General features: G+C 42.0%; 1 protein-coding gene across 1 annotated transcript in view; it reads left to right on the top strand.

Moving 5' to 3' along the window:
* LOC122792959 (germinal-center associated nuclear protein-like) overlaps positions 1 to 26,545 on the top strand; it is a 789,847-nt gene that overhangs the window by 676,982 nt on the left and 86,320 nt on the right. The window contains exon 8 of the mRNA XM_044060552.1: positions 15,526 to 15,676. Within this exon, the coding sequence (XP_043916487.1) occupies positions 15,526 to 15,676 (151 nt within the window). The remainder of the gene's footprint in view (positions 1 to 15,525; positions 15,677 to 26,545) is intronic.

Below are 26,545 nucleotides of genomic sequence, written 5' to 3'. Positions count from 1 at the left end.
GAGAGTCTTTGAAAGATGCACTCGTCCACAATTGGCCCCCGGGACTTTGTGCATTTCTTCTTTTTCCACTCATTCCCAAGGTTATACAAAAAGCAGTGTTGTTGGGAAGCAAGATGATCACTCCTTACTGGCCTCGTCAGATTTGGTTCCCTTTCCTCGGGCCTCACCTGTTAGACTATCCATGGACTCTGGACCCATTACCAGACCTCTTGACACATGTCAGGTTCTCTTCATCCCTGTCTCCACACTCTCAAACTGACAGCTGCTCCAGTTCCATCATTAGTCAGGCTTCATGATTTGTCTCTGGCTGTAAACCATATCATTACCTCTTCTCATAAGCCCTCGACTAGAAAATCATATAACAGTAAATGGAAGAGATTTTCTATATGGGCAGATAACAGAAAGGTTAATACATTTACAGCTTCCATTTCTATTGTCTTAGAGTTCCTATCAAAACTTTTTCACCAGGGATCAGCAGCTGCTACACTCAGTTCAGCTAGCAGCAATATCTAATATTCATGTGGGAATTAATGATTCTAACCTTATGTCCTACAAACTTTGCAAGACTTTTCTCAAAGGTTCTATGATGTTAAGACCTCCCGTTCAAGATCCCATTCCTCCCTGGGATCTAAATCTAGTCCTTTCTAAACTTACTTTGCCACCTTTTGAACCAGCCCATAGCTGTCAATTAAAATTTCTGTCGTGGAAGACTCTTTTTCTGTTGGCGATAACTTCAGCCAGACGAGTTTCCGAACTGCAAGCCCTATCAGTTAAATCTCCATTCTTAATTTTTCACAAATATAGGGTCTCTCTCCGGATGAACCCTTCCTTTATCTCCAAGGTCTGCTCCCATTTTCACTAGATTTCACCAACTGGATGTGCATAGGCAATTGCATTTCTACATCCACAGAACTAAAGGATTTAGAAAATCAGACCAGCTATTCGTTTTCTTTGCTGAAACATGAATGGGTTTGCCAGTTTCTAAGGTCAAACTATCAAACTGGATCTCTAACTGCATCTCTTTCATTTATACTTCTGAGGGAAGAGAGTTACCCCTTAAAGTCAAAGCGCATTCTACCAGATCATTTTCTACTTCTGCTGCCTTCCAAGCCAGGACTCCTATTGATAATATATGTGCAGCAGCAACATTTGCTACCCCTCATACCTTCATTACCCATTGTAAATTGGACCTAACTTCCAGGGGTAGGGCCTCATTTGGTTTCACGGTGCTCAGGAGTATTTTCCAGTGAGCCACCCATACAAGATGCTAGGGATGCTGTCCCACACAATAATGGAGGTGAGATAGGACTACGTAACATAAAGAAGTTATGTACTCACCATAATGTTCCATGTATGTAGTCCATCTCGCCCACCATTATTACAAACCCACCCACTAGCCCCCTTCCTGGAGGATCTGGAAACATTTTCTGCAGTGGTTTATATAATAAAGGACACTTTTATTAGGGTTTATTCTTCCGAACCTTTGTTCTCCTTTCTACTTTTTCTCCTTGTATACACTAGCAGCAAGCAAGATCTGGGGAGTGTGCTCATGCACCATGGGATACCTCCTAGCCACGAGCCAATCAGAAGTTTTCAGGCTTTCTAAAAGTGGCCGAGGATCGGCTCCTTACCCACACGTAATAATGGAGGCGAGATGGACTACATACATGGAAAGTCATGGTGAGTACATAACTGTTTTTATTCAGCAAAATGAATCAGAGGGAGAAACACGTCAGAAATAATATAAAAAACTTTAATACGGTTAGTGCTTTCACATCACAGATGCTTCTTCAGACCATGAATGAAACAACATAAGCTAAAACCACTTTATATACTTCCTAAGCTCTACCAAGTTGCTGTTAATTGATTACATCTATTCAGCATTTGAGTTAGAGACAGCATATTAGCAGGTATCTAGCCATAAACATACTACAGTTTGCTACCCCAACAGTTTAATACACAAACTGTGACATTTCATCAATGAAAATAAAATAGTAACGTTTCAGCGCTTTCATCCACCTACTGTGGACTTAATCAGAATGTGGAGCACTAATCCTTAATTAGTTAAATAGAGTTTTTGGTGTCATTGGGTTGAAACAGATTTCTGCTAAACATACTACTTTGCTTCTGTGTGAAATATCTGAACCAATAATTATACACATACATTAAAAAACAATTCTATTTATAACGAATGTACGTTACATGAATGGAACAATAAATTACTACACATTTGATTTCTTTACATCATAATCTTGCTTCTAATATAGGTTTAATAGATATGTTGTCATTTAATCCTGGAGGTGTTGTGGCATCAAGCAAGAATTACCACTTTATTTCTTTGTATCCCAGTATACCTTTTATATTACCACCTCTAGGATTTATCTTTACCTGCTCTAAGATACCAAATTTAAAGTTATGATTGTTCCCACACTTCTCAGTATGTCTATACAAAGCATTATTAGTGTCTTTTTTCTTAATTCTGTACATATGGTCGTAGATCCTGTTTTTAAGACATCTGTCTGTCTTTCTCACGTAGTATCCAGAACACACAGTGCGTTTAGCCAAGTATATTACAATTCCCTGTTGTGAATGTTACTTTAGTATTATTATAATTTCCCAGTACTATGTGGTCATCCACTAATATTGCATGACATTGTCTGCATGTCCCACAAGTACAATGATGAGAAATTGTTTATTGTTAAATGAAGTGGAAAAGATGAATGAGGCAATAGTTAATGATTTATTATTTTCTGAATGGCAAAGACTTTATGACAAACAGTTTATAATAGTAGATAATAAACAGAGAGAAAATATTTAAAAAGAAGTGGAAAAAAATATAGAGGGACATGGAACAATACAGTACGCAAAAAGTATATGAATGGGGAAAAACTAGTATGAACCACATGTCTAAGCAAGATTATTTTCGAAAAGGCAAGGGTTATAAGTATCCCCAAGTAACATCTTTTAACAACAACAGAAAGAAGGAACATGAACCTTATTTTCGGAAGGGATGGTCACATTGGAAATACCCCCAGGAAAGGAGGGATTGGGACAGAGATTGGGGGGAACCACACCAACCTTACGGACAGCACAAACCATACAAAACACACAGGAGCAATTTAAATCAAATGAGGGAGTACCAGAGGGGACAATGGAAATAGGTACAACATGTGAGGGATACCACACCAGATATTAGTAGTAGTGAAGGAGTGGTATACTAATTTTAAGTTGGAACAGCAGCATTTTCAGCTGTTGTCTAAGGGTATGAAGTATATACCTAAGACATCATTTAACATTATTGACAATCTTATGGTGTTCAAGTTATTCTTGAGGAAACTCAATTTAGCAATATTCTTTAAGGACAAAGCTTCTAATCCAGGTTGTGAAGTGGAAAGTAAAAAAAGGTTTATGCAAAAAAAAAAGTACTTTTGTACCTCCCACACATCCTAGCATTGCCACATATGAAAAAGTATTCAGGGAATTTTATAAGTTGCAAAGTAAATGTAAAGGCATGAAAAATAGGAGTAATCTTACTGGAAAAGAATACAAAGCATTACAGCAACTTAAAAATGACCTCATTAGAGTCATGAAACCCGACAAGGGTGGAGGTGTGGTTTTTACATGACTCTTTGGAGTACGTTAATAAAATGTATGATATTTTAACACAAACAGGCAACTATGAAGTAGTGTCCTTAAATGAGATTAATATTGCATATAGGCAAATTGACATGTACTTAGAAGAATATTTTTTAGAAGACAGGATCAGTAAAGACATGTACAATTATATGAAGGTAGAGTTTCCCACATTAGCTACTATCATAGGCATCCCTAAGTTACACAAAGACATTCTAAATCCACCATTTCGGCCTGCAGTACCAGGAAGCAAGTGTAAGACATTCCCTATAGGTGTAATGATAGACAGAAGGTTAAAACATATGTATCAAAAAGTTCCACATATTATAAAGGATTCTTGGGACTTCTTAAGTAGTCTGACACCGACTATATGGAAAAGTGAACTTATATACATTACTATCGATGTAACTGATCTTTTCTCTTGTAGCTTAGATGCCTTCTGTAATAGTATTAGAAAATATGGTGGAATGGAGTGGAACATCAGTCTTATTCTCGAATGTATGTCTATAGTATTAGATCATAATTACATATATTTCAAAGGGAAATATTATAGGCAGACTAGAGGAGTGGCGATGGAAGCAGCATGTGCTCCCATCTATGCCAGTATGGTCATGCTGGACTGGGAGGATACGTATGTGCTTAATAGCGAATATATGAAAAGTATAAGGTATTTCACATGTTTTTTTGGATGATATATTCATCTTGTGGGATGATACCTTAGATAAATTTAAGCTATTTATGGAGTATTTGAACAGCTCTAGCACTTATTTGAAATTTACTTATAGCTATGACCCAAATAGTATAGCTTATTTGGATACTTTTATTAGTCACACTACTATTGAGTTTAAGTCGTTATTATATAGGAAAGAAACATTTAGTAATGCATATTTAGAATACTCTAGTAACCACCCAAGTGGCCAAGTGAAGAATATATTAAAAGGGCAATGCATTTGTGCTGCACGAATGACATCACAATATGATGACATGGTACGGGAGGTTAACTATATAGGACATATCCAAAAGAATTAATTCATGATACAACTAGATATAGTATAAGTGAATGGGGCAAGAAATATAAACCCCTATTAGGTGTAGGGCTGTCACAAAATATGCTACACAACAACACATTAGATTCCATTGACAAGTCCTACAATCATGCCTGCTGGAATATAGCCCTTATACTAATCAGGTCAAAATATTATTTCACGAAATTGGAACATTTTAACAGCAGTTGACACCATTTTGCAAGGGGTAGGACAAGCACCAAATTTTGTTCATAAAACTGGATGAAACTTGAAACATAATTTAGGAAATCAACGATTGAATAACAATTATAAAAAAGGTCACACAAGCAAATGTGGGCCATGCAGACAATGTCATGCACTATTAGTGGATGACCACATAGTATTGGGAAATTATAATAATACTAAGGTAACATTCACAACAGGGAATTGTAATACCAAACATATAATATATCTGGCTAAATGCACTGTGTGTTCTGGATACTACGTGGGAAAGAAGACAGATGTCTTAAAAACAGGATCTATGACCACATGAAACAAACCTTTATGTGGCTACGTAAATAGATTTTGGGCATTTGGGCATTGATGTTGTTTTGACAGTTGATTAAAAATAAAAATGCTGCTATAATGGTGAAGTTTGGCAAGCTTGCACATTACATGAGGATTTTTGTTATGTTTGATTGTGCTCCTTACCTTTAGTGGTCAATCAATAATGTTTTCAGAGTACCATGATTAAGAGTTAATTTACTGGATGCTGTGTACCATAAAGACTTAAAATACATAGTTCATGAAGTATGATATGAGAAAGTCTGAAGCAAAGGCAGTGATCAAAGACAGTTTTCATGATTCTTGTGGTGTAATTTCTCAAAGTCTTTTGGATTTCTAATACCATGATTGGAATGGACCCCATTCCTAAGTCAAAGTATGATTAATGTTCATGAAATTAGTATTGTTTCAATATTTGATGTTAGCTGAAAATGTTCTTCACTGCACCTGCATTGTGCCCAGCATTGATGACTCCTGCAATTCATACAGTTACATCCATTAATAACATATCTAAATAGGACTGTAAATTCTTTTTATGAGACCCATTGCTTCTACTACTGTTGGAACTGTATGAGTATCCTCATTCCACATTGCCTCATTTTTGCCTGCAAATCTTGGTATTTGTATGTAAGACACTAATCACTGGGTGTAACAATTTCAGTGATCAGTGCTACTTTTGGTTTCTTTTCATGGACTACTGTATCTGTTTTTCTTGCAACTATTTTTTCAACCATTGGCAATGGGTGGTCCCATTCGATATAAACTTCATCATTCTCTGTAATGATTTGTGACTGACTTTCCCAATGCTACTCAGTATTGTGATGCTTGCATAATCAGCAATGCAGCAGTCTTCCCACATTATGCCATTCAGTATACAGGCCCTCTGCCATTAGTGTATCAAACCTAGAAGCAGTTTCCAGTTATGTTTTACAAAACCTGCATTTGTCTGTTTCTCCCACATGTTCAATGGTCTTTGTAAACAACTGTGTATGTAGTCCACTATCCTGGGCTGCCAATATTAACTTTTCATCTTTTGGTTTAAATTCACCTCCCCTTAACCATTGCTGCATCAGATCCTGATCAACATGAGGTTGTTCCAGGAGTTTTCTGTACTTTCAGCTATATTTATGTCTTTTCCACATTTCTTGCTTCTCATCTGATGCTTCACCTTATATTCTTTCTTTTGTTCTTTGACACATTTAGTTGCTGCAGGATTTATGTCTACTTTTGAGTTGATTTCCATTCCCACCTGACACCATTCTTTGCTGTATTAATGTGATTATGTTGCAAACATGAGCGTAATATTGATAATATATGTTGTATTTGCTTAATTTCATATGCATTTTAATTCAGTCCTAAGAAGCAGTAGCTAATTCTCACCTTGAAGTACGCACTGCCAGATGATAAGGCAGGTCAGTGTTTCTTGTGTTAGAGGTTTGTCCTAGAATTTCTGTTGTAGCAGTCCCTTAAGGCTTTTAAAGCCAGTAAATCACTTCACTTTGCATACATTTTAGGGGAAATACTTAGCAGAGGCTGTATACTATTATATATTCATCACAGGGATCATCCCTGCAGTAGCATTCCTCAACAGTGGAAATTCATCTCCAGGCTAACTTTCATCCATCAGACTTGACAACACTGTGGAACATCCCTTAGCCTGTCTCACCTTACAGAAACATGCAAGGAGTATTTTTATTTAAAAAAGAAAAAATGCTCAGAAAAGCAGGAATCTTAAACTCTTTTAAAAAGCACCAGAAACTGTTAAATGTAGACAAGAGTTATTTGGCTCCAAAATGAAAACCGAGCTACAGAAGAGTGAATAGGAATGTAAGATGCTCACAGCTGTTGGTGTCAAGTTGTCCAGTCCTCAGCAGGCATTCTTCTGTTGCCAAAAGAATGTCAGGAATTTATGATTTAGGAAGAGCCAGCAGCAAGATTTTAGTCAGTGTTCTGGTAGGAACCAGTGCGAGTGAGGAGAGTTCCAAAACAGAAACCACTTTCATAGCAGTGGTGATCAGAATCAGAAATTTCGCAGCCCTCCTTCAGGAAGCCAGTCGCAGAACCCCTGAGTTGCTTACCCAACTTTCTCCACTTGAGTTGTGGTCCTGTGTCCCTTCACTTTACTGGATGGTAGGCCATCACGCAGGGCAGTTGGATAAAGGACATTTCTATCCAGAGGCCACACCATATACTTCCCTGACTTCCACACATCCCTTCCCATCAAAAGGTGCAGCTAAGAAAGATGTTGTTGGTCCCTTAGAGGAAAAGGGCAATTCAATAGGTCCCACCAGACCAGAAATGACCTAGATATCATTTACATTTCTTTCTTGTTCCAGATAAAAATATTGACCTTAGACCAATTTTCAACCTCAGCAGTGTTGGATACTTCGTTCTGAATGTAAAATTCCAGATTGACAAAGTGTAGTCTGTCCTACTCTGCTTACATCTGAACCTGTTAGCATTGAAAGCCGTAGCTCTGCCCTTTATCATAGTAAATGGTTACAAAGAAGAGTGGTTATTTTTTGGAAAAGGTAATCTTTAGGATTCCCTTCATATATTCAGTGAAAAATGAACTATTGCAAAGGTTTACTTTAACTATTAAGTAATGTAGGTAACTTTAAAATGGTTAGTGTATTTGGAAAATACCACTCATCCATCTTCACCCACAGCAGGCACCTTCATTGTCCAGGGCTGCAGGCAGGGTTCTGTCCTGCTGATCCATGGAGCTGGCACCCAGTCAGCAAACTAATTAATTAAATAGTCATCCTGAATGTCTGTATTTATCCTGTTATTGGAAAACTGGGCGACAGGTATATACGCTTCCCCTCCTGAAGGTCTGGGCCATTTAAATAGCTCTTCATTCACTCCAGTGGAGCAAAGGAAGTTTGCACTGTAAATTCCAATGGCCAGAGCCTAAGCCTTTTGACAGAATCAAATTATGTCCTCACATTTCAAACATATGTTCATGTCTCTGAACCATAGAGGTTACTGAAGTATAAATGGCAAACTCTTCAGCAGAAACTATTTTTATAGTGATAGTATTCTTTAGGTTTTAGGTCTTAAACCAAATTTTATAAGTCACAGTAAACATGGTTACCATTACATTTGTAATATTTTGTAAACAACTTGCAATATCTCAGCAACCACTCAGGTTACACACATACTGTCAACAGCATTTTTTTCATCTAGCTGAGAACTTTCATATGATGCTAAGGAGTTAAGTCTGTTACTTGGTTGTTGAGATATTTAGAAAAATATGAAAATTATATAGGTTCATAGATAGGTACTAGGCTATCTGCCCAAAGGCATTTATAAGCCCAGCCAGAATGTGTTGGCTTTTGCCGCCCCCTTAGATTAGTTCCCTGAGCCTCTGTCCAGCAGAGCCACTGAAGTGATCCCCGGGGTAAACTTCCCGTTTCCCATCCACTCGTCAAGGTTTCTCTTGAAGAGTGTTAGTGAGGAGCTCTGCCTAATGTAGATTGGAATCTTGTTCCAGAACATGGGAAGTCTCTAGGAAAGGAATCCATCCCTCCAGCATGTCCTATTTATTGTTATGGTGAGGTTTAGATCCCTAGAGTGTGTGGCTCGAGGGGATATGGTTTTCTTTAGGTGGAGCATGTCCATCAGTTCTGGGTTGGACATGACCTTGTATGTCAGGCAGAGATCACCTCTGAGTAGACGGTATGCAACTGAGTACAGCTGGAGTTTCTTCAGTCGAGCTGCATAGGGCATCTGTTTGAGGCCAGTGATCCTCTTGGTGAGGTACTTCTGTGGTCTTTCCAGCTGTTGCAGGTGTCTTGTAAGGTACATCCCAAATGGGGCGTTGTACTCTATGATGGTTCTGATGAGTGATGGATACAGGGGCACAATGACCTCTTTTGATCTGGATGCAAACCCTTTTGTGATTAGGTGGGCCAAATAGAAGGATTTTCTAATCACTTTGGCAATGTGATTATCAAAGGAGAGATTACTGTCTACTTGGGTCCCCAGATCCCTTATTTCGTCTTCTGTATTTAGGGGGCTACCATCTACGTGGTAATTTGTGGGTACTTTGTTTTTTCCAAAGGGGATGACTATACACTTTTTGGCATTTAGATTGAGGCCATGGTTTTGATACCAGGTATCTGTCTCAGTGAGACCCTTTTGGAGGATGTCTGTGTCAGCTGGAGAGTCAATTATAGCCCCTAGTTTGCAGTCGTCTGCGAACTTAGTCAGCCATAGTCTGCCTGTGCTTGCCAGAACCTCTGAGAAGTATATGCTGAACATGAGGGGTCCTAGGACTGAGCCCTGGGGAACGCCACTTGTAACCGGTTTAGAGTCAGAACTAACTCCTGCAACTCTTACCATGTTGGTTCTGTCCATGAGCCAGTTGGCAACCCATCTCGTGATGTAGGGGTTTATGTTCAGGCTGGTGAGCTTGTCTATAATACCAGAATGGGGAATGGTGTTGAAGGCCTTTGCGAGGTCTAGGTAGGCTGTGTGGACCCATTTTCCCTTGTCTATAGCCTTGGTAACTGTCTCAAAGAAGTCTACCAGGTTTAGGAGGCATGATCTGCACTTAACAAAGCCGAACTGGGTAGACTCCAGTGTTTGGAGGTTCCGAATGTCTCTGTTAATGAGATTCATGATGATGCACTCCATAGCCTTGCAGACCAAGCTAGTCAGGCTTATAGGGTGATAGTTCCCATGGTCTGTTGTGGCTCCACCTTTGTGTAGTGGAATAACCATTGCTGTGCACCACTCTATAGGTACGTAGCCTGTGGAGAGGCTGAGTTTAAACAGTGTGTTTAGGTGAGGGGTTAGTTCATCTTTGAGCTCATGTAGGACACAGCCTGGAACACCGTCTGGTCCCACTGATGCTGTGTTTTTGGCTTTGGAGAGGGCTGTTTTAACCTGAGTGTCTGTGATTTCAGGGGCACTACATTCTTCTGGTATGGTTATGGGCTCTTTTGGGGGTGAGAGGGGGCTGACGTTTGCACTGAACCTGTCTGCCAGGATGTTGGAGATATTGGTCGGTTCAGTGTATTTTGTGCCATTCTGCACTAACTCTGAGCAGGTCTGGGAATTGCCACTTAGATTCTTGACATAGTTAAAGAATGCCTTGTGGTTATCTTTGGAGTCCTTGGCAATTTTTCTTTCAAAGCTAGCCTTGGGGTGATTTTATGAGGGATCATAGTTTCTTGCTGATACTGATCAGGGGTGTCTTTCCCTCTTGGGATTTTACTCTTTTCTGTACTAGTTTCCTCATTCTATTGTATAACTTGTTTATGGCAGGGGTCCACCAGATTGGTTTCCTTTTCTTGGAGGAATGAGTCTTAGTTTTGGTTGGGATAGCACAATCCATGCATTCTTGTAGGTGCCTGTAGAGTGCATTAGTAAAGGATTTTGCAGCTTGGGCAGCGTTATCCTTTAGCATGGGGGATTTGAAACTTTCCACCTTGGTCTTAAGTAGCGTGAAGTTTGCTTTGAAAAGTTTTTCACAGTGGTTTCTTTGACCGGGGTTGGGGGCAGAATGTGGATATCTAGAGTGATTAGTTTATGCTCAGATCTAACCAGTGAGGGGTTGACCTCCAGTGTGCAACACCGGTCATCCATGTTGGTGAGACCAGGTCCAATATGTTGTCAGCTCTGGTGGGGGTGTAGACTAGTTGATCCAGGGCATTTGAGTTTATAAATTCTAGGAAATGTTGGGCAAGGGAGTTAGTACTTGAGTAGTTCTCCCAGTTAATGTTTGGGTAATTGAAATCACCCAATATCAGGGTGTTTGGAAGGACCTTTATGTTTCCCAGTGTTTCCAGAAATGTGGAATGGGGGTTCTGGGACATGGTGGATGATCTGTAGCAAGCTACAATTTGAATTGCAGTTCTGCTCATTGTTAGTTGCACGTGGATGATCTCTGAAGCATCGTGCTGTGCCACTAACCTGGAGGTTAGGAGATAAATATGGATACTCCCCCTCCTTTTGTATTTTGGTCTGGGTTTTGTGGCCGAAATGTATGGTATGAGTTGTAGCCTGGTAGTGCTGGGGTGCTCTCTGGAGCCTTAAACCAGGTTTCTGTTACTGCACATATACCGATTTTCTCCATACAGAGGAGTGCCTCGAGTGCATGCATTTTGAGGTTTAGACTTCTGGCATTGAGTAGCATTACCCTCAGTATTTTGTTATTTGTGCTATTTATGGAAGTGGGTTTGTCTTTTGAGCCTTGCCTAAAAAAGGCACTATGGGGGTGGCAAGAGCCTTGGCCAGTATTCGAAAGACTAAGGGTGACAGGTGCAAGCCGTCTCTAGCGAAGCAGCGTGGCTTGTCGAGCATGTCATCCCAGGCTGACAGACACTGGATCTCATTTGAATGACACCAGAAGCTTAGCCATTTGTTGAAATTGATATTTTTTGTCTTTATACCATGGTATCATTCTTGGTGAGGGCAGGATGCTACTCAGGGTCAGGGTCATACCGGTCTGGGTTACGTGATCAGAGAGCTCTTCCATATCTCTCTTCATGTAGTCTAGGGAGGTACGGCTCAGGTCATGCACACCAACATGGACAATGACAAAGTCGTATCTGTACTTGTTCTGGAGTGACCTGAGTGCTTGTGTTATGTGGCAGATCCTGGCACCCGACAGACAGCTAACAGTAACCTTCTCCTTGTTCAGCCTAGTGAGTGGGACGTCAGTGTGCCTGACTATAGAGTCACCTATTACTAGTGTGTTGGGTATGCTATTTTGCCTTAAGGGCTGTGATTGCGTGGCACACTGGTTTTGTGAAGTGTGTGTTTCATGGTTTGTGTTGGGGGGGGGGGTTGAGGTTGCTTGGCTGTCTGCTTTGGAGGTCTCTGTTGCTTTTGCAGATTTTTATTTAGAGCCTCCGAGTATGTTTTTGTGTATTTATGTGTGTTTTTTGCCAGTGCTGGTTTCATAGGTCTGTGTGAGACTGGTGGTGTGATGAAAGTAATTCCCTTCTCCTCTTGACTGTCTGGTCCAGTCTTGGGCTGAGAGAGCTTAGCCTCCAGTTTGGCTATATAATTGCATCTCTTGCATGTTTTAGTGTTTGGTGGTAGGAGGAAAGGGTTGTCTGTATACATGAGGCAATTGTAACATTGCCTCAAAATGCCCAGATTCACCAGTTGGACCGGAGAGTACACCTGAAATTGCCCTTTGGACATGCCTGGATAAGTACAGCGAGCTGTTTTACTGATTGGCTGGTAAGGTAGAATAGACAGCCTTGTACTTCTCTACAGTATGGGGGGGGGGGGGGGTCTAGCGCTAAGGTTTATTAGTGTTTGCTATGAGTTTTGAGCAAGTGCTGGGCTGAGAAGTGAATGGTTTGAGTGCTTAAGTTGAAAATTTGTCTAGTTTCAAGGGAAAAATTGAAGAGTACACTTTGTGGAGCCGGGAACAGTTTTACCCTAGCTAACCGTCTCTGCCCGGCGTGCAAAACCGTGCTAATGCGGGTATTATAGCAGGGAAATGAAAGATAGAAATTAGCCCAAAATGGCCAATAAACTACTAATTTCTGGGCTGAAACCACACCTCCAGGGACAGATAGGCTGCTCAAAGCCCCCCCTCTCACAGGTGAACAGAGAAACTTCCTTCTTTCCAAGTAAGGTATAGGCAAACACAGAAACTTGTAGCACAGCCCTGAATTCAGTACTAACCTGAAAACTGGACTAGACTAGCTTAGAAAAGCAGGAAAACAAGTACTTTTTTTTTTTCAGAAAATAAAGCAGATACAATCTAAAAAAACACTTTAAATGTACAGAAATGGCTATCACACTTGAGTGTGTAGCTTACAACAGTTAAACAGGCAATTTAAACGCAACAACGACTTTGTTAAAGTGCAGGCAGTAAAATCAGTACAATATGTAGCAGAAACAAGCTTTTTAAATCACAGAAACTCTCAAAAAAATGGCGTTTTAGGCGGAATTAGTTAAAGGCAGCAAGAAAATGCAGAAAAATGATACTTAATCTCTCCAAAGTCTCTCTGCTGCTGTAGAACTCTGCTGGGCACCAGGCAGTAGTTTGCTGAGCTGTATATCTATATAAATTAATATATCTATATAAATTAATATAAAACAGTTAATGTCTATTACCTCCACTAGATAGAGGTGAAATGTTAATGCAGCTGAGTTTGCCATTGTGTAAGCTTTAAGATGAAATCTTTTAAAACCTTGTACATAGCATGGTTTGGGAATTATTGATGTAGATATGAACAAGCAGTGTTTGATGCCTAGTGGCATCAGTAGGAGTTAACTGCAGATGCACCTGGAGGTGCCACTTGGATGTAATGAATTAAGTCACACATGGTAATGGGATTTGAATGTTTGATTGTGTATAATATGAAAGTTTTGAAGTCCCAGTGTGTCTAGACTGTTGTACTGTCCCCTTTTTTACAAGAACTAAAAGATTTTAATACGGGTTCATAGAGTAAAAGAGGTAAGAGGAAGATGATATAAACATTTAAGTAATTCAAGTTTATTATTTTTCAGGAGGAGAAATGCATGGAAACCTGAGGGTACACTTCTAAGAGTCCAGGAATATGACTTTGTAAGAGAGTATTTGACATGCACCAGTCATGCCTATCTGGTTATCGGTAACTTTTCTTCAGATAATATAGCAGTACAGGAAGTTTTTGGTGAAGTCATAAAGTCAGTGATGGAGTTAAGGAATGCAAGAGTCCAATATAATACAGTTTTGACCGGGTGTTAGAAAAAGTACTGTGCTTATTAACAAGTGCTTGAAGATCATCTGTCAGTTAAGATGTACAGATTAGGCTGCTCACATAGTCCTTTTATGCCTCTTAAAAGTACTACTGTCCAGGAGTATTCTGTTAGTGGATAGTTCATTTGGAGCATGGGTGTTCAGTCCAAAAGAGATGGTTATTTTTCTAGCTCCTTCAGTAGCCGATAAATAGAAAGTTGAATTGGATGTAGCCTCCTATTTAAGGAATAAAGTAATAGGAAGAGAGGTTTGATTTTTAGGAAAAATACATATGTACTTATGTCAGCAAGCCATTAAATGTAAGCATTTAACAGTGCATCTGTCCTTTTAATATCTTGACTCTTTTGTGTTGTGCTTCCAGTTGTCCCCAGGGATGTACCTGTAGCTTATGGCTTTAAAAATCACTATTTAAATTTAAAATTTTATTTGAAGCTGAAAGTAATGCTGTTCTCAAATATACATGTTGATGTTGCTGCTGTTACATCATACCCATATTTTAAAGTTCCTGTGAGCAAAAAAGAACCCAAGCTGCAGTCCACTACAGAAGAGCATATTCCCTCTGTGTATTTACAGCAGAAGTTTATATCATGGCTATCTGGTTATCGTAACCTTTCTACAAACATTGTTGCATTGCATGGACAAAACGTATTTTGTTTTTTCTGTCATTTGTTGCACTGTTGCTTATAACATTTTTCCTTGTTTTACTTTGTGCTTGCTTCCTTTACCATTCTTCAAATAGTCAGATACTCAGGATTCTGTTTTCTGGATATTACCTGTTTTAGAAGTCTTCATGAAGACAGAGATGATACAAGTATGTGACCATATGTCTTATAGATAGGTAGTTAAGATAAGTTCCTCCAGAAGATGGGGTTTACCCTCCATCTATACACTTTTGAGGTAATGTTTGTTTCCTCTAATCTTGTACAGGCTTACTTGCCTGGGAAGTTTGCAAATGGTGTTTCCTGTAGTCTTTTGGCTCCCTTGGAAAGGAGATGGGTTGATGAGAACTAGAGCAAAGGCTGTAACAGACCCCCCCCTTCTATCTATGCATGCAGGATAATGCCGTCCATCTTATAAGCAGTGTTCCACAGGCACCTATAGTGGGCTGCCTTCATAAATGGTGAATTTGAGCCTCACTTGCTGCAGCAGCCCCTCTTGGATGTCTAGAGGGTATGGTATTTGTTTTACTACATTTTATGTTCCATATCAATGGATCTTTGCTGGTGTCTTATGTGGCATGTCCTGTATTCTCATTTGTCATCTACATGGTACATACGTTCTGGTTGAGTCTTTGTGTACTGCTTGTGCATATATTGCTGTCTTCAGATTTCATTTAGAAGTAATCATTCTTTGGAGACAGGTTGAAAAGGATTGGGGGACAGACCTGTTTGTAACATTAGGTATGTGTGCCATTGCACTAAAATGCAAGCAGCTGCCTCCCCCCCCCCCAAGTCCGCCAGAAAGTTCAGCTGTCAGAGCACCAGCTTGTGATGAGTTGTGCCTGTTATGTTATGTCAACACACATTTTATTGCAGATCTTGATTAGTAATTGGTATTTTTCATAACTTTTTATCTATGTGCTGTTGATTACAATATCTGCTCTTTTAGGTTTGAAGATCGTCTGAAGAGGTTATTGGATGAACAACCCGAGGATCTCGCAGTAAACTTGTCTTTGCCTTGCTACCTGCCTACAGCCTTACTGCATGCTTCTGATACTTTCCAATCTATGTTCAGGCCACTGTCTTCAAATGCGCCACAGGTAAGAATACAGAAGTTTTTTTATAGGAGTATACAGTTTTAATAATGTTGGAAAGTAAAATAGAAATGCTGGTTACTGCCACAGCACGCTTGCTTATAAAGAAGATAAATAAATGGATAAATAACTCAAGCAGGCGTTGACCGAGTGAGAGATAACATTCAATGTGTAAAAAGTCCAAGCAATCCAGTCTTCTGGAACAGATAAATCAGTTTATTACACAGATAAACCACGATTTATGATTTTGTGGTTTATCTGTGTAATAAACTGATTTATCTGTTTCAGAAGACTGGATTGCTTGGACTTTTTACACATTGAATGTTATCTCTCACTCGGTCAACGCCTGCTTGAGTTATTTATCCACAGTTTTAATAATGTTTTGGAACAGTATGTAGGACTACACTATAGTCATTTGAAATGAATATAGCTGATCACAACTTTTTCTTACTGTACATTTTGGTTGCATTATAGTGAGAGAAGAATGTGTATAAGGCAAGAACTGTGAGACTCAGTATGAGAGAGCAGCAGCAAGTTGTAACCAGATGCTGGGGTGTACATCCATGGATGTAGAATCCAAGCCTAAGATGGTCAAAATGCCCCCTCCTTTTGAGTTTTCTAAGAACCACAGTCGAAATAGTAGCCCTCAGTCAGCCTGATTATCAAAGTCTTGGATCCTGTGTCAGTTACTGTCTCATCTTCTGTGATGTCAGGTAGGGGTATAAAACATGCCGCCAACACCATTACATCAGTCTTTCTTGCCATGCGGTGCCCGAAGCAGAAGCAGTTTGCAAGTGCCGGTCTGCCGACTCCAGAAATGTTCTTTTCGAGTTTCAGAACTGCAGTCTTCAACTAAAGCTAAGTACACCATTGGAGAAACTTTTTCTTGCTCTAAACCGATGTCAGTAAAAGTCAATAATTGTATTACTTGTGGAAAGCAAATACCTCATAAAGATTTTCATTCGTACTGTATTCCTTGCCTAGGCCCTGACCACGACATACCTCGCTGTCGGTTTTGTATCTTATTTAAGCAACGAACTATTCGTCGTCTGTATATTTTCGCTTCTAAATATTTTGGTACTCGGTTCAGTTATCCAGAGTATATCTTCGGTAAGCCATCCAACTACCGACGTTCCGAAAAACGCAAAGATAAAGACAGAGACAGGCCGCCTCGGTCCAAAGCTGCTAAAGATGCTTCTCCTAAGCCAGTCGCCAGTTCGCCAGTACACAGTGAGGAGCTTTCGCAGCCCCTGATACCCACCACATCAGATTCGCAGGCATCTACTGAGACCCATTCGGAGTCCGGTATGCAGTGAGATGCTTCAACTGTGGAACCTGTGGATGTCTCTACCTTGGATGGGTCCAGAGCCGCTGTACAGGCACCAGCTTCTGAGGGTGTATTCAGGCCTACTGACTTGCATACTAAACCGACACCATCTTCTTCTTCAAGGTGTAAAACTCGAACCATGCCTAAAAAAACGATGCCCAGACCGCATGGTCATGCCTCTGTGCCTAAAAGACAAATAAGAATGGCTGAAGACCTTATTACTTTAATCAGGGGAAACCAGCCTTCCCCCTGTAAGAGACCAAGACTAAATTTGCTTATGATACTTCTGACCAGGATTCTGAAATTTCTGTTTCCTCTGATGACCAGGATTTACCCTTGTCTACTTATGAGGATTCTGATGCAGAGGACTCTATTCCCTCTGCTCCTCCCCCCAGAGGATTTCTCTTTTGGTGAAACCTTGCATACTCTTAGGGAGCATTTTCATTGTGACAGCCAGGATTACTCTGATACTAAAAAGAGGCTTAGGGATTTCTTACTCCTGCCCCAGCACAGGCCTTTAGCTATCCCTCCTTTACTAGACATTGTTGATGATGTCTTTTCGGAATCTAGCTTGGCCCCTGACTTCTTTACCCCTTGCCGGATAGATATTACAGGGTTCCTAATTCTCACAAGTTCCTTTTTAAAAATCCTACTGCGGATCCTGAGTCCATTTCACAGGGACCCAAGGGCATTAAGGCCACTACTGCCAAAAATCCTACCCCCTCTGATAGAGACTCCAGGGCGCTGGATAGGTGGAGTAAGAAGGTATACACTTCTGCAACCTTGGCCATTAGGGCCTTAAATTGCCAGTTTCATATGTTAAAGTATCAGCAGCATATTATTGGATTGCTTAAACAAAAAATGATGTTGATTCCTGATTGTGCTGAAAAGAATTTACAGGATTTAATGCATTCTGCTGAACAGGTTGGAAAACATCCTTTGCAGTGTGGTTTTGATTCTCTAGAGACATCTTGCAGGGCTGCTGTCAATGGGTCTGTACTTAGAAGGCATGCTTGGCTTAAGGAGCAATCCTTGCCAGATCATGTTGAAGCAAAATTGCTGGATGCTCCCTTAAATCAGGACCACCTGTTTGGCAACAAAACAGAAGTTCTTAAAAAGATGGAGGAAAAAGCTAAATCTATGCAAACTGTTAAAGATTTCCTACAAGTACAGCCTCCAAGATTTAGTAGGCATTAGCCCTCTAAGAATTGGTACTTTCCTGCCTCTTCCAGGCCTACTCAGTCCAAACCCAGAACCAGCAGAAAATCCAGGCTTCAGTCCCAGGGTATGCACAGGACTAAGCAGTGGGGGGCTCCCACTTCCAAATCAGGGAGTAGTAAGACTTCCCCCCCTATGGTAAACTGTCTCAATGACTTAATTTTAAAACTTCCAAGCATTTCTCAACTGACTGCTCCTTTAGGGGGAAAGATTGCTCTGCAGGCAAAAAACTGGGAACTCATTACCCAGGACAAATGCATTTTAAATTTGGTTTCCCAAGGATACAGATTCCACATGTTACCAACCCCAAACAGTTGGCCAGATTTACCCCCAAATCAGTGGGCAGAGGCTCAAAAGCATGTACTCTCTCTCTTAAGCATAAAGGCTATTCAGACTGTACCAGACGAGAAAAAGGGACAAGGTTTTTACTCAAGACTTTTCCTTGTACCCAGAAAAGACAATGCATGGTGTCCTATCCTGGACCTTTCTACCTTAAACACCTTTCTGGTGATTCCAAAATTCAAGATGCTAACTCTTCACCAGTTACTTCTTATGCTAGGCAAGGAAGCCTGGTTGGCAACACTGGATTTAAAGTAAGCCTACCTGCACATCCCAATCAGGGAATCTTGCAGAAGATACCTATGCTTCAAAGCAGGCTACATGCACTATCAGTTCTCTGCACTGCCCTTTGGCTTATCTACTGCACCCAGGGTATTCACAAAGTGCCTAGCTCCAGTCATTGCATTTTGCAGGCAAATAAATATTCAGATATACCCATACCTGGATGATTTTCCTGGCTTTCTGCCTGAATTATAAAGTCAAAAGGGTTCACGCACGAAAGACAACGTGCACGGTCTCGATAACCATATACATCCACAAAAATGAACCAGCACGTAAGGGATTGCTCAAACTTCCATTTATTGAAGACAAGTATAAACCAAATGTAATGGCTATTAAGCCATTACAAAAGCAAACCGGTTTTGGCTTAAAGCAGCTTTTTTCAATGCTCCAAAAATCAATTTGAAAATGTCTCCGCCATATCCGGCTTATATATAGTGTAAAGCCCTTAAAGGGACATACATCACATACCACCACAGTAGTTAGCCTAAATAAAAAATTATAAGGTGACATTTATATAAGAGATGAACTTATATAAAGTAACATTTATATAGAAAATGACTTTGTATAGAAGGATGAAAACAACTGCAAATAAACATCTCATACCATGATATCCAACTGATATATCAGAATAGAATATTGTAAATATGTATATAAATATAGGATATATAAATTATATACATAGAAATTAAAAATTATACATACAATATATATGAAGATATATGTGATATGTGATAAATCAATTTCAGTCTATTAATTCAAAAATACAAAAATACAAAACCAAACTGAACTATATATAGTATAATAATCTTTATTCTGATTCATTTAATCCAGGCCTGAACAGGCCCCCTAATATAATAATCCACATGTTCTCCATATGATTAAGTTTACTGTGCCATCCTGCTTTAAAATTCCTGTGTAATGCTATCCTATCGATAATAACAAATTTGAATGCTGCAGATGGGTGATCAATAGTATGTTTATACAATGCATTAGTTAAGCGTTTGTTCCTAATAGCACTCATATGCTCCCCTATTATAAATTTTACAGGCCTAGATGTCTGGCCTATATAAAAGGCAGAGCAAGTGCACGTTGCTAAGTAAACCACCCAATCTGAACTGCAATTTGCAAAAATTCTAATATTGAACACCTTAGAGGTGTTCTTGCTTGTGAATTCAATTGTTTTAGATAGATGTTGACAAGCAGTACAATGGCCGCATGGGAAACAACACACTAGTATGTCCCCAAATAAAGTTGTTTGATGTGGAATAATAGGAATATATCTCTTGTAATGGATGAGGTATGAATTAATGTTACATCCTCTACGATATGAGAACAAACATTGTTCAGGTAAGATATGATTCAAAAAATCATGTGATTGCAGAATACCCCAATGTTGATTAATAATATCTCTAAACCTGTCAGTATTAGTCCCATAGGTCGTTACTAACCTCAAAGATTGATCAAAAAATTGTTCAGAAGATACCCTATCCTTTGATTTATATTCTAATAACCCTGTACGTGTCAAACTATTGATGTTAAGTTGTCAATCTCGCCTTCATTCTTGCTTGATGGGTTTGGAGCCGATCCTCGGCTCCGACTCGGCACTTGCTAAGCTCGAGAGTCACTTTTACCAGCTCGAGGCAGCCCCATATCCCATGATGCAAGGCGGTAAGTACCCAGATCTCGTTTGCCGCTTCGCTGATGAGGTCCTCCTTTTACCAGCTCCTGGTAAGTGTTTTATATAATACTATTTTTGCCCCTTTTTCACTTTAAAACTTTATATTTAACATTTTTAGTTCATATTAAGCCCTTTTCTGACTAAAATTTCCCTCACTCCTTAATTTTTTTAGTCAGGCCTTCTCCCCTCCCATCTCCCCCCTTGTTAGGGTGTGTGTGTGTGTGAGAGGTTAGTTATCTATATTTTTTTTGGGATAACTTGTTCTTTGGGACTGTGTTGTGTGTGTTTTCTGCAACCATGTCCAAGGAAAGGGTCTCAGGCTTTAAGAAGTGTGACTCGTGCTGTCAGAAGATGTCTCTGACAGACGGTCACACTTCTTGCCTATACTGCCTGGGACCTCTCCACCTGCAGGACTCCTGTGCGATTTGTCATTCCTTTAGCCAGAGAGTCGTGCAGGAGAGGAGAAACAAATTAATTTTAAGGGGTCTTCTTAAACCGGAGGGCTCTCCGGCTAAGTCGGCTCCGAGTAAGACTTCCAAGTCTTCCAAGACCCAGGCTTCTGTGTCTAAGCCTGCGGCCTCGGTTCCGACTCTTTCTGAGTCGAGATCGGCTCCGGCTGGAGCCGATCCTGGTTTGCATAAACCTTCGGCACCGATGGCTATCGGTGCCGATACTGGTTCAGTCACATCGGTGTCGGCTCCGACTGGTTCCGACCACCATGTGGCTCAGGCTTCGGTGTCGGCGCCGACCGGCTCCGACACCCTTACTTTTATGTCTGTATCGGCTCTGGCCGTAGCCAATGCATCGAGACCTTCTGTCGGTGCCAAAAAGTCCTCGGCTCTGACTGCATCGATGGTTTCGTCGGCTCCGATGGTTCCTTCGAGGAAGAGGTCCAGGTCCCCTTCCTTGGAACCGATACTCTCGGCTCCGGCCTCACCTCTCCTCTCGGAACGGAGCCATCGGAGCCGATCATCTAGGTCATCCAGGCTTTCTGACCATGATTTAGAGAGGGTGGTCAGTAGATTTTTGAAATCACAGGCACTGGCCCAGATGCTACATAGTCCGTCTCAACAGACGACTATTAGTCCACACCCTACTGCAGTTCCTCCTTCGACTCTACCTCAGAGTTTGGAGCTGGAGTCTTCGGGAATAGTTTCTGCTATGGCTGAGGGGCAGATACCCCCCCCTTCTGCTCCCTCAGCATCTACTCTTATCTCCTCTTCGAGACCTTCCTTAGAGGGATTCGGTGGTCGGGCTTCCCTGGTCTCCTCTGAGGGGGTGAGTGGCATCGGACCCTTGTCCGACCCCACTCTTCCCCTTGGAGCCTCGGCCTTGGTGAGCTCGGCTCCGACATCTGCCTCGGAGCCTTCCCTTTCGGTGGGCCCTGGAGTTCCGGTTTCTTCGGAACGGGTTCTCTCGGACCTCCCTGGGAGGGGAGCCTTCAAGGTGATGAAGAGTGTGCTGGCTACTGGACTCAGCCAGCAGTCTGTTCCCTTAGCTCCTCCCTCTACGGTGCCTGTCGATATCTCTGCCATCTCTCTTGCTCCCGGACCCAGAGATCCTCCGCCTCAGGTTTCCCCACTGGGAAGAACCCCCTCTTCCGAGGATTCTCCTGATCAGTCAGGGGATCCTCCGTGCAAGAGGACTTGTAAGAGGAAACACGTAGACTCCCCTGAGTCTATCACTTCAGATACCGACTTAGATGAGTCTGAGGGATCCCCAAGATCCCCCTCTGAGGATGTCTCCTTTTCAGACATCCTAGAACTCCTTAAACAGAGGGGAAACTGGCCCTCCAATAATCCCTCTGAGGATGAGTCGGTATACCTAGAGGCGTTTGGATCTCGGCCCTCCACCTCCTGGGTGTCTCCGCCTTCGACCCCCTTATGCAGGTTATTGCTCGAAAGGCTTGGGCTGCTCCTGACTCTGTAGAGCCAGTTCCTAGGAGGCCGTCTAAATTTATTACTGCCCCTTCGGATAAGCAATTCCTTACGAAAGGTGTCCCTGCTGATGCCAAGGTGGTGGCGGCTGCCACTAAGAAGGAACTTGCAGATCCTTCCGTACCTGTCCATCCTCCTAATAAGGACTCTAGGACCATGGATAGGTATGGTAAGTGGATGTTCTCTTCAGCGACCTTTGCTATGCGCTCGCTGAACTACTTATGTCACTTCACCAGACTCCAAAGGGACATCCTTAAGGAGCTAGGTGAAGTAGTACAGGATCCCACAGCTGCAGGGGCTCAAGAAAAAATTGCTTTGCAGCTAGGAACACTTAATTCTATTGCTAACTCCTCCATGCGACTGATATCATATGCAGCAGATGGAGCGAGTAGGGCCGCAGGTACAGGTGTGACTCTTAGACGCCAAGCCTGGATGCAGCTCTGTAACTTTGCAGATCCCTTTAAGGCGTCCTTCACAAACTCTCCCTTTGATGGGTCAGCTTTGTTTGGCCCTCAAGTGAAGGAGACATTGACCAGGTGTGAGCAGGATGGCAAGACTCTTTCTGCCGTAGGGGTCCGTTTTTCCACTCCTTCTAGACCTTACCCTAAAGGACAGAAGGGTGGCAAAATGTGGTTCCGCAAATCCCAAGGAGTCACGCCGGATACACGTGGTCAGTTTACCCCTAGAGGCAGAGGGGGTAACAATAACAGACGCGCTCTAGAGGCAGAGGGGTCCACAAAACCAGGGAAGCAGAGAGCCTCTCTCTGACAAGCCCTTTCAGCATCCCTGAGATGTTGCCCGACTGTCCATCCTTGGAGGCAGTCGGGGGAAGACTATCGCTGTACCCAGAAGCCTGGCGTTCCCTCACTCAAGACAGATGGGTACAGTCGATCATATCCGAGGGTTACAAAATTCCTTTCGAGGAAAGTCCCTTCTCTCACTCAAATTCCCTTCCAGATGTACCACCCGGTCTAAGGGAAATTGCAGAGTTAAAAGTATTAAAACTTCTACAAAAAAGAGCCATTCAGCCAGTTACAACAGACCATTCAGAGCCCGGAATCTACTCAAGGTTCTTTTTGGTCCCCAAAAAGACGGGAGACTGGAGACCAATATTGGATCTCAGCAGACCCAACAAGTCTGTGAGAAAGACAAGATTCCGAATGGTCACACTTCAGTCAATTCTGCCCTTCCTAGAGAAGGACAACTGGATGTGCTCAATAGATCTTCAGGATGCGTACTATCACATAAAAATTCACAGGCGCTCCAGAAGGTTTCTCCGCTTTCGGCTGGGGTCCAGTCACTTCCAATTCAGAGCCCTGCCCTTTGGTCTCACTACAGCCCCCAGAGTGTTCACCAAATGTATGGCAGTGGTCACGGCTCACCTGAGACGTCAAGGATTCCAGGTGTTTCCGTATCTCGACGACTGGCTCCTTTCAGCCACCACCAGGCATCAACTTCTTCAAGCCAGGGATTACACAATAAATCTTTGCACTCAATTGGGAATTTCGATCAACTACGAAAAATCCTCCTTATTGCCCTGCCAGTCTATTACTTTCATAGGCGCAAACTTAAACACTGTTCGGATGTCAGCTACCCTCACAGATCAAAGAATCTCAGACATTCAAAGTCACGTGAGAATCATCCTAGCCAGCAAGAAAGTACAAGCCAGAATGGTTCTAAAGGTGTTGGGCCTCATGGCTGCGGCCATTACCCTTCTTCCCCTGGCCCACTTCTATATGCGCCTGCTTCAGTGGATGTTGTTCACTCAATGGTCTTACCAACAACTTCCAATGCGTCACCAAATACTGGTGACACAGATTTGCAGGAATCATCTTTCATGGTGGATTACTTCTCCCCAGGTTCACCAAGGCAGACCCTTTGTACCCCCAGCCCCGGTAGCCACTGTCACTACGGACGCCTCCCTGATCGGGTGGGGGGGTCATTATCAGGGCAGGGTGGTTCATGGGACGTGGCAACCGTTCAAATACCACCTGCGCATAAATGTCCTAGAGATGAGAGCAGTGCTTTTAACGTTGCAAGCCCTCAACGACTTTCTTCCCTTGGGGACAATTGCAGTCCACACAGACAACATGTCTGTAGTATGGTATATCAACAAACAGGGCGGAACCAAGTCCTACCCCTTGTGTCGAGAAGCTCTCAGACTTTGGCAATGGGCGATCTCCTCTCATCGGTTTCTGGTAGCAACGCATATCCCTGGGAAAACCAGCATTTTAGCGGGCAGATTGAGCAGAGCTATTCTCATGCCTCACGAGTGGTCTCTCAAACAATCTATAGTGGAGGAGATTTTTCTAGAATGGGGCCGCCCATGTTGCAATCTTTTTGCTACTCCCCAAAACAGCAAATGCCCAGACTTCTACTCTCTCTTCCCACTGCCAGGCCATCCCCCCAGAGACGCTCTAACCCAGGATTGGCCCCAGGGACTTCTTTATGCCTTTCCTCCTTTTCCTCTGATTCCACAAGTACTCCAGAAAGCCACCGTTTTGAGAGCCAAAATGATTCCCATTGCTCCCTATTGGCCTCGACAGATTTGGTTTCCGTTCCTACATCGTCACCTTTTGGTGCAGCCGTGGCATCTGGACCCAGTGCCAGACCTTCTGATTCACCAATCGGGTCAGCTGCACCAGTCTATCCCTTCTCTCAACCTCACAGCATGGTTGCTCCACTTCCTTCCTTAGCCAGGCTTCCTATGATCTCTAATCCTGTTAGAGACATCATAGTAGCTTCCTTAAAATCCTCTACTAGGAGGATTTATACTAGCAAATGGAAACGTTTTTCTTATTGGGCAAAAGCCAAAAATATTGATCCCTTTACTGCTCCAGTACAAGCAGTTTTGGATTTCTTAGCGGAAATCTTTCACGCGGGCTCCTCTTCCTCCACGGTCAAAGTTCAGTTGGCTGCTATCTCGAACTTTCATGTCGGGTTCGCAGATCACAACATTATGTCCCACAGGCTTTGTAGAGCCTTCTTAAAAGGAATTTTTCTCCTGAAACCTCCAGTCAGGAGTCCTCCTCCTCAATGGGACCTAAATTTAGTGCTGACATCCTTGATTCTTCCTCCCTTCGAGCCAGCTGTTTCTTGTTCCCTGAAATTTCTTTCATGGAAAACTTTATTCCTGGTTGCTATTACTTCGGCTAGGAAGGTATCTGAACTTCATGCTCTCTCTGTTCACCCCCCCTATTTAGTCTTCCACAAAGACAGAGTATCATTGAGAACTAATCCGACCTTTTTGCCTAAGGTCGCCTCAAAGAGTAATTTGAATCAGGCTATTGATCTTCCTGTATTTTTCCCAAACTACTCAAACAGATCGGAACAAAAGTTACATTATCTTGATGTTCACCGCCAACTCAGATATTATTTGGACAGAACAAAACAATTCAGAAAATCCAATCAACTCTTTGTTTCTTATGCTGATTACAAAAAAGGCCTTCCTGTCTCAAAAGTGACCTTATCTAGATGGCTTTCTTCTGTCATCTCTGAAATTTATCAGCTCAGGGGAAAACAGCTGTGCTCGAAACCTAAAGCGCATTCAACCAGAAGCTTAGCCACTTCCTCAGCTTTTCAAGCTAGACTTCCATTAGACACTATTTGTGCAGCAGCCACTTGAGCCACTCCTCATACCTTTGTTTCTCATTACAAATTGGATTTGGCCTCCAGGGACAGAGCCAGTTTTGGCTCTACAGTTCTCAAGAGTCTGTTCCATTGAGCCACCCAGGATAGAGGTGCTAGGGACGCGGTCCCATCAAGCAAGAATGAAGGCGAGATTGACAACTTAACATTGAGAAATTATGTACCTACCATAACGTTCCATGTTAGTTGTCTTCTCTCGCCTTCTTTCTTGCGACCCTCCCTCCTTCCCCCTGGCCTGGACAGACCTTTTCTCTCTACATGGAAGAATGTTTTCTTAAGACCATACAGTGCTGGTCCTCCGAAACCATCCTTCAGGCTTTTCTCTCCTTCTTTCTTCCTTTGGGAAGTTTTTTATGCTAGGTGTTATTGCCTATAGACAACAAACGAGATCTGGGTACTTACCGCCTTGCATCATGGGATATGGGGCTGCCTCGAGCTGGTAAAAG

Source organism: Protopterus annectens, chromosome 2.part0, assembly GCF_019279795.1.
Source record: "Protopterus annectens isolate FY-2018-M chromosome 2.part0, PAN1.0, whole genome shotgun sequence".
NCBI classification, from domain to species: domain Eukaryota; kingdom Metazoa; phylum Chordata; order Ceratodontiformes; family Protopteridae; genus Protopterus; species Protopterus annectens.
This window is presented reverse-complemented; position numbering and strand designations above follow the sequence as displayed.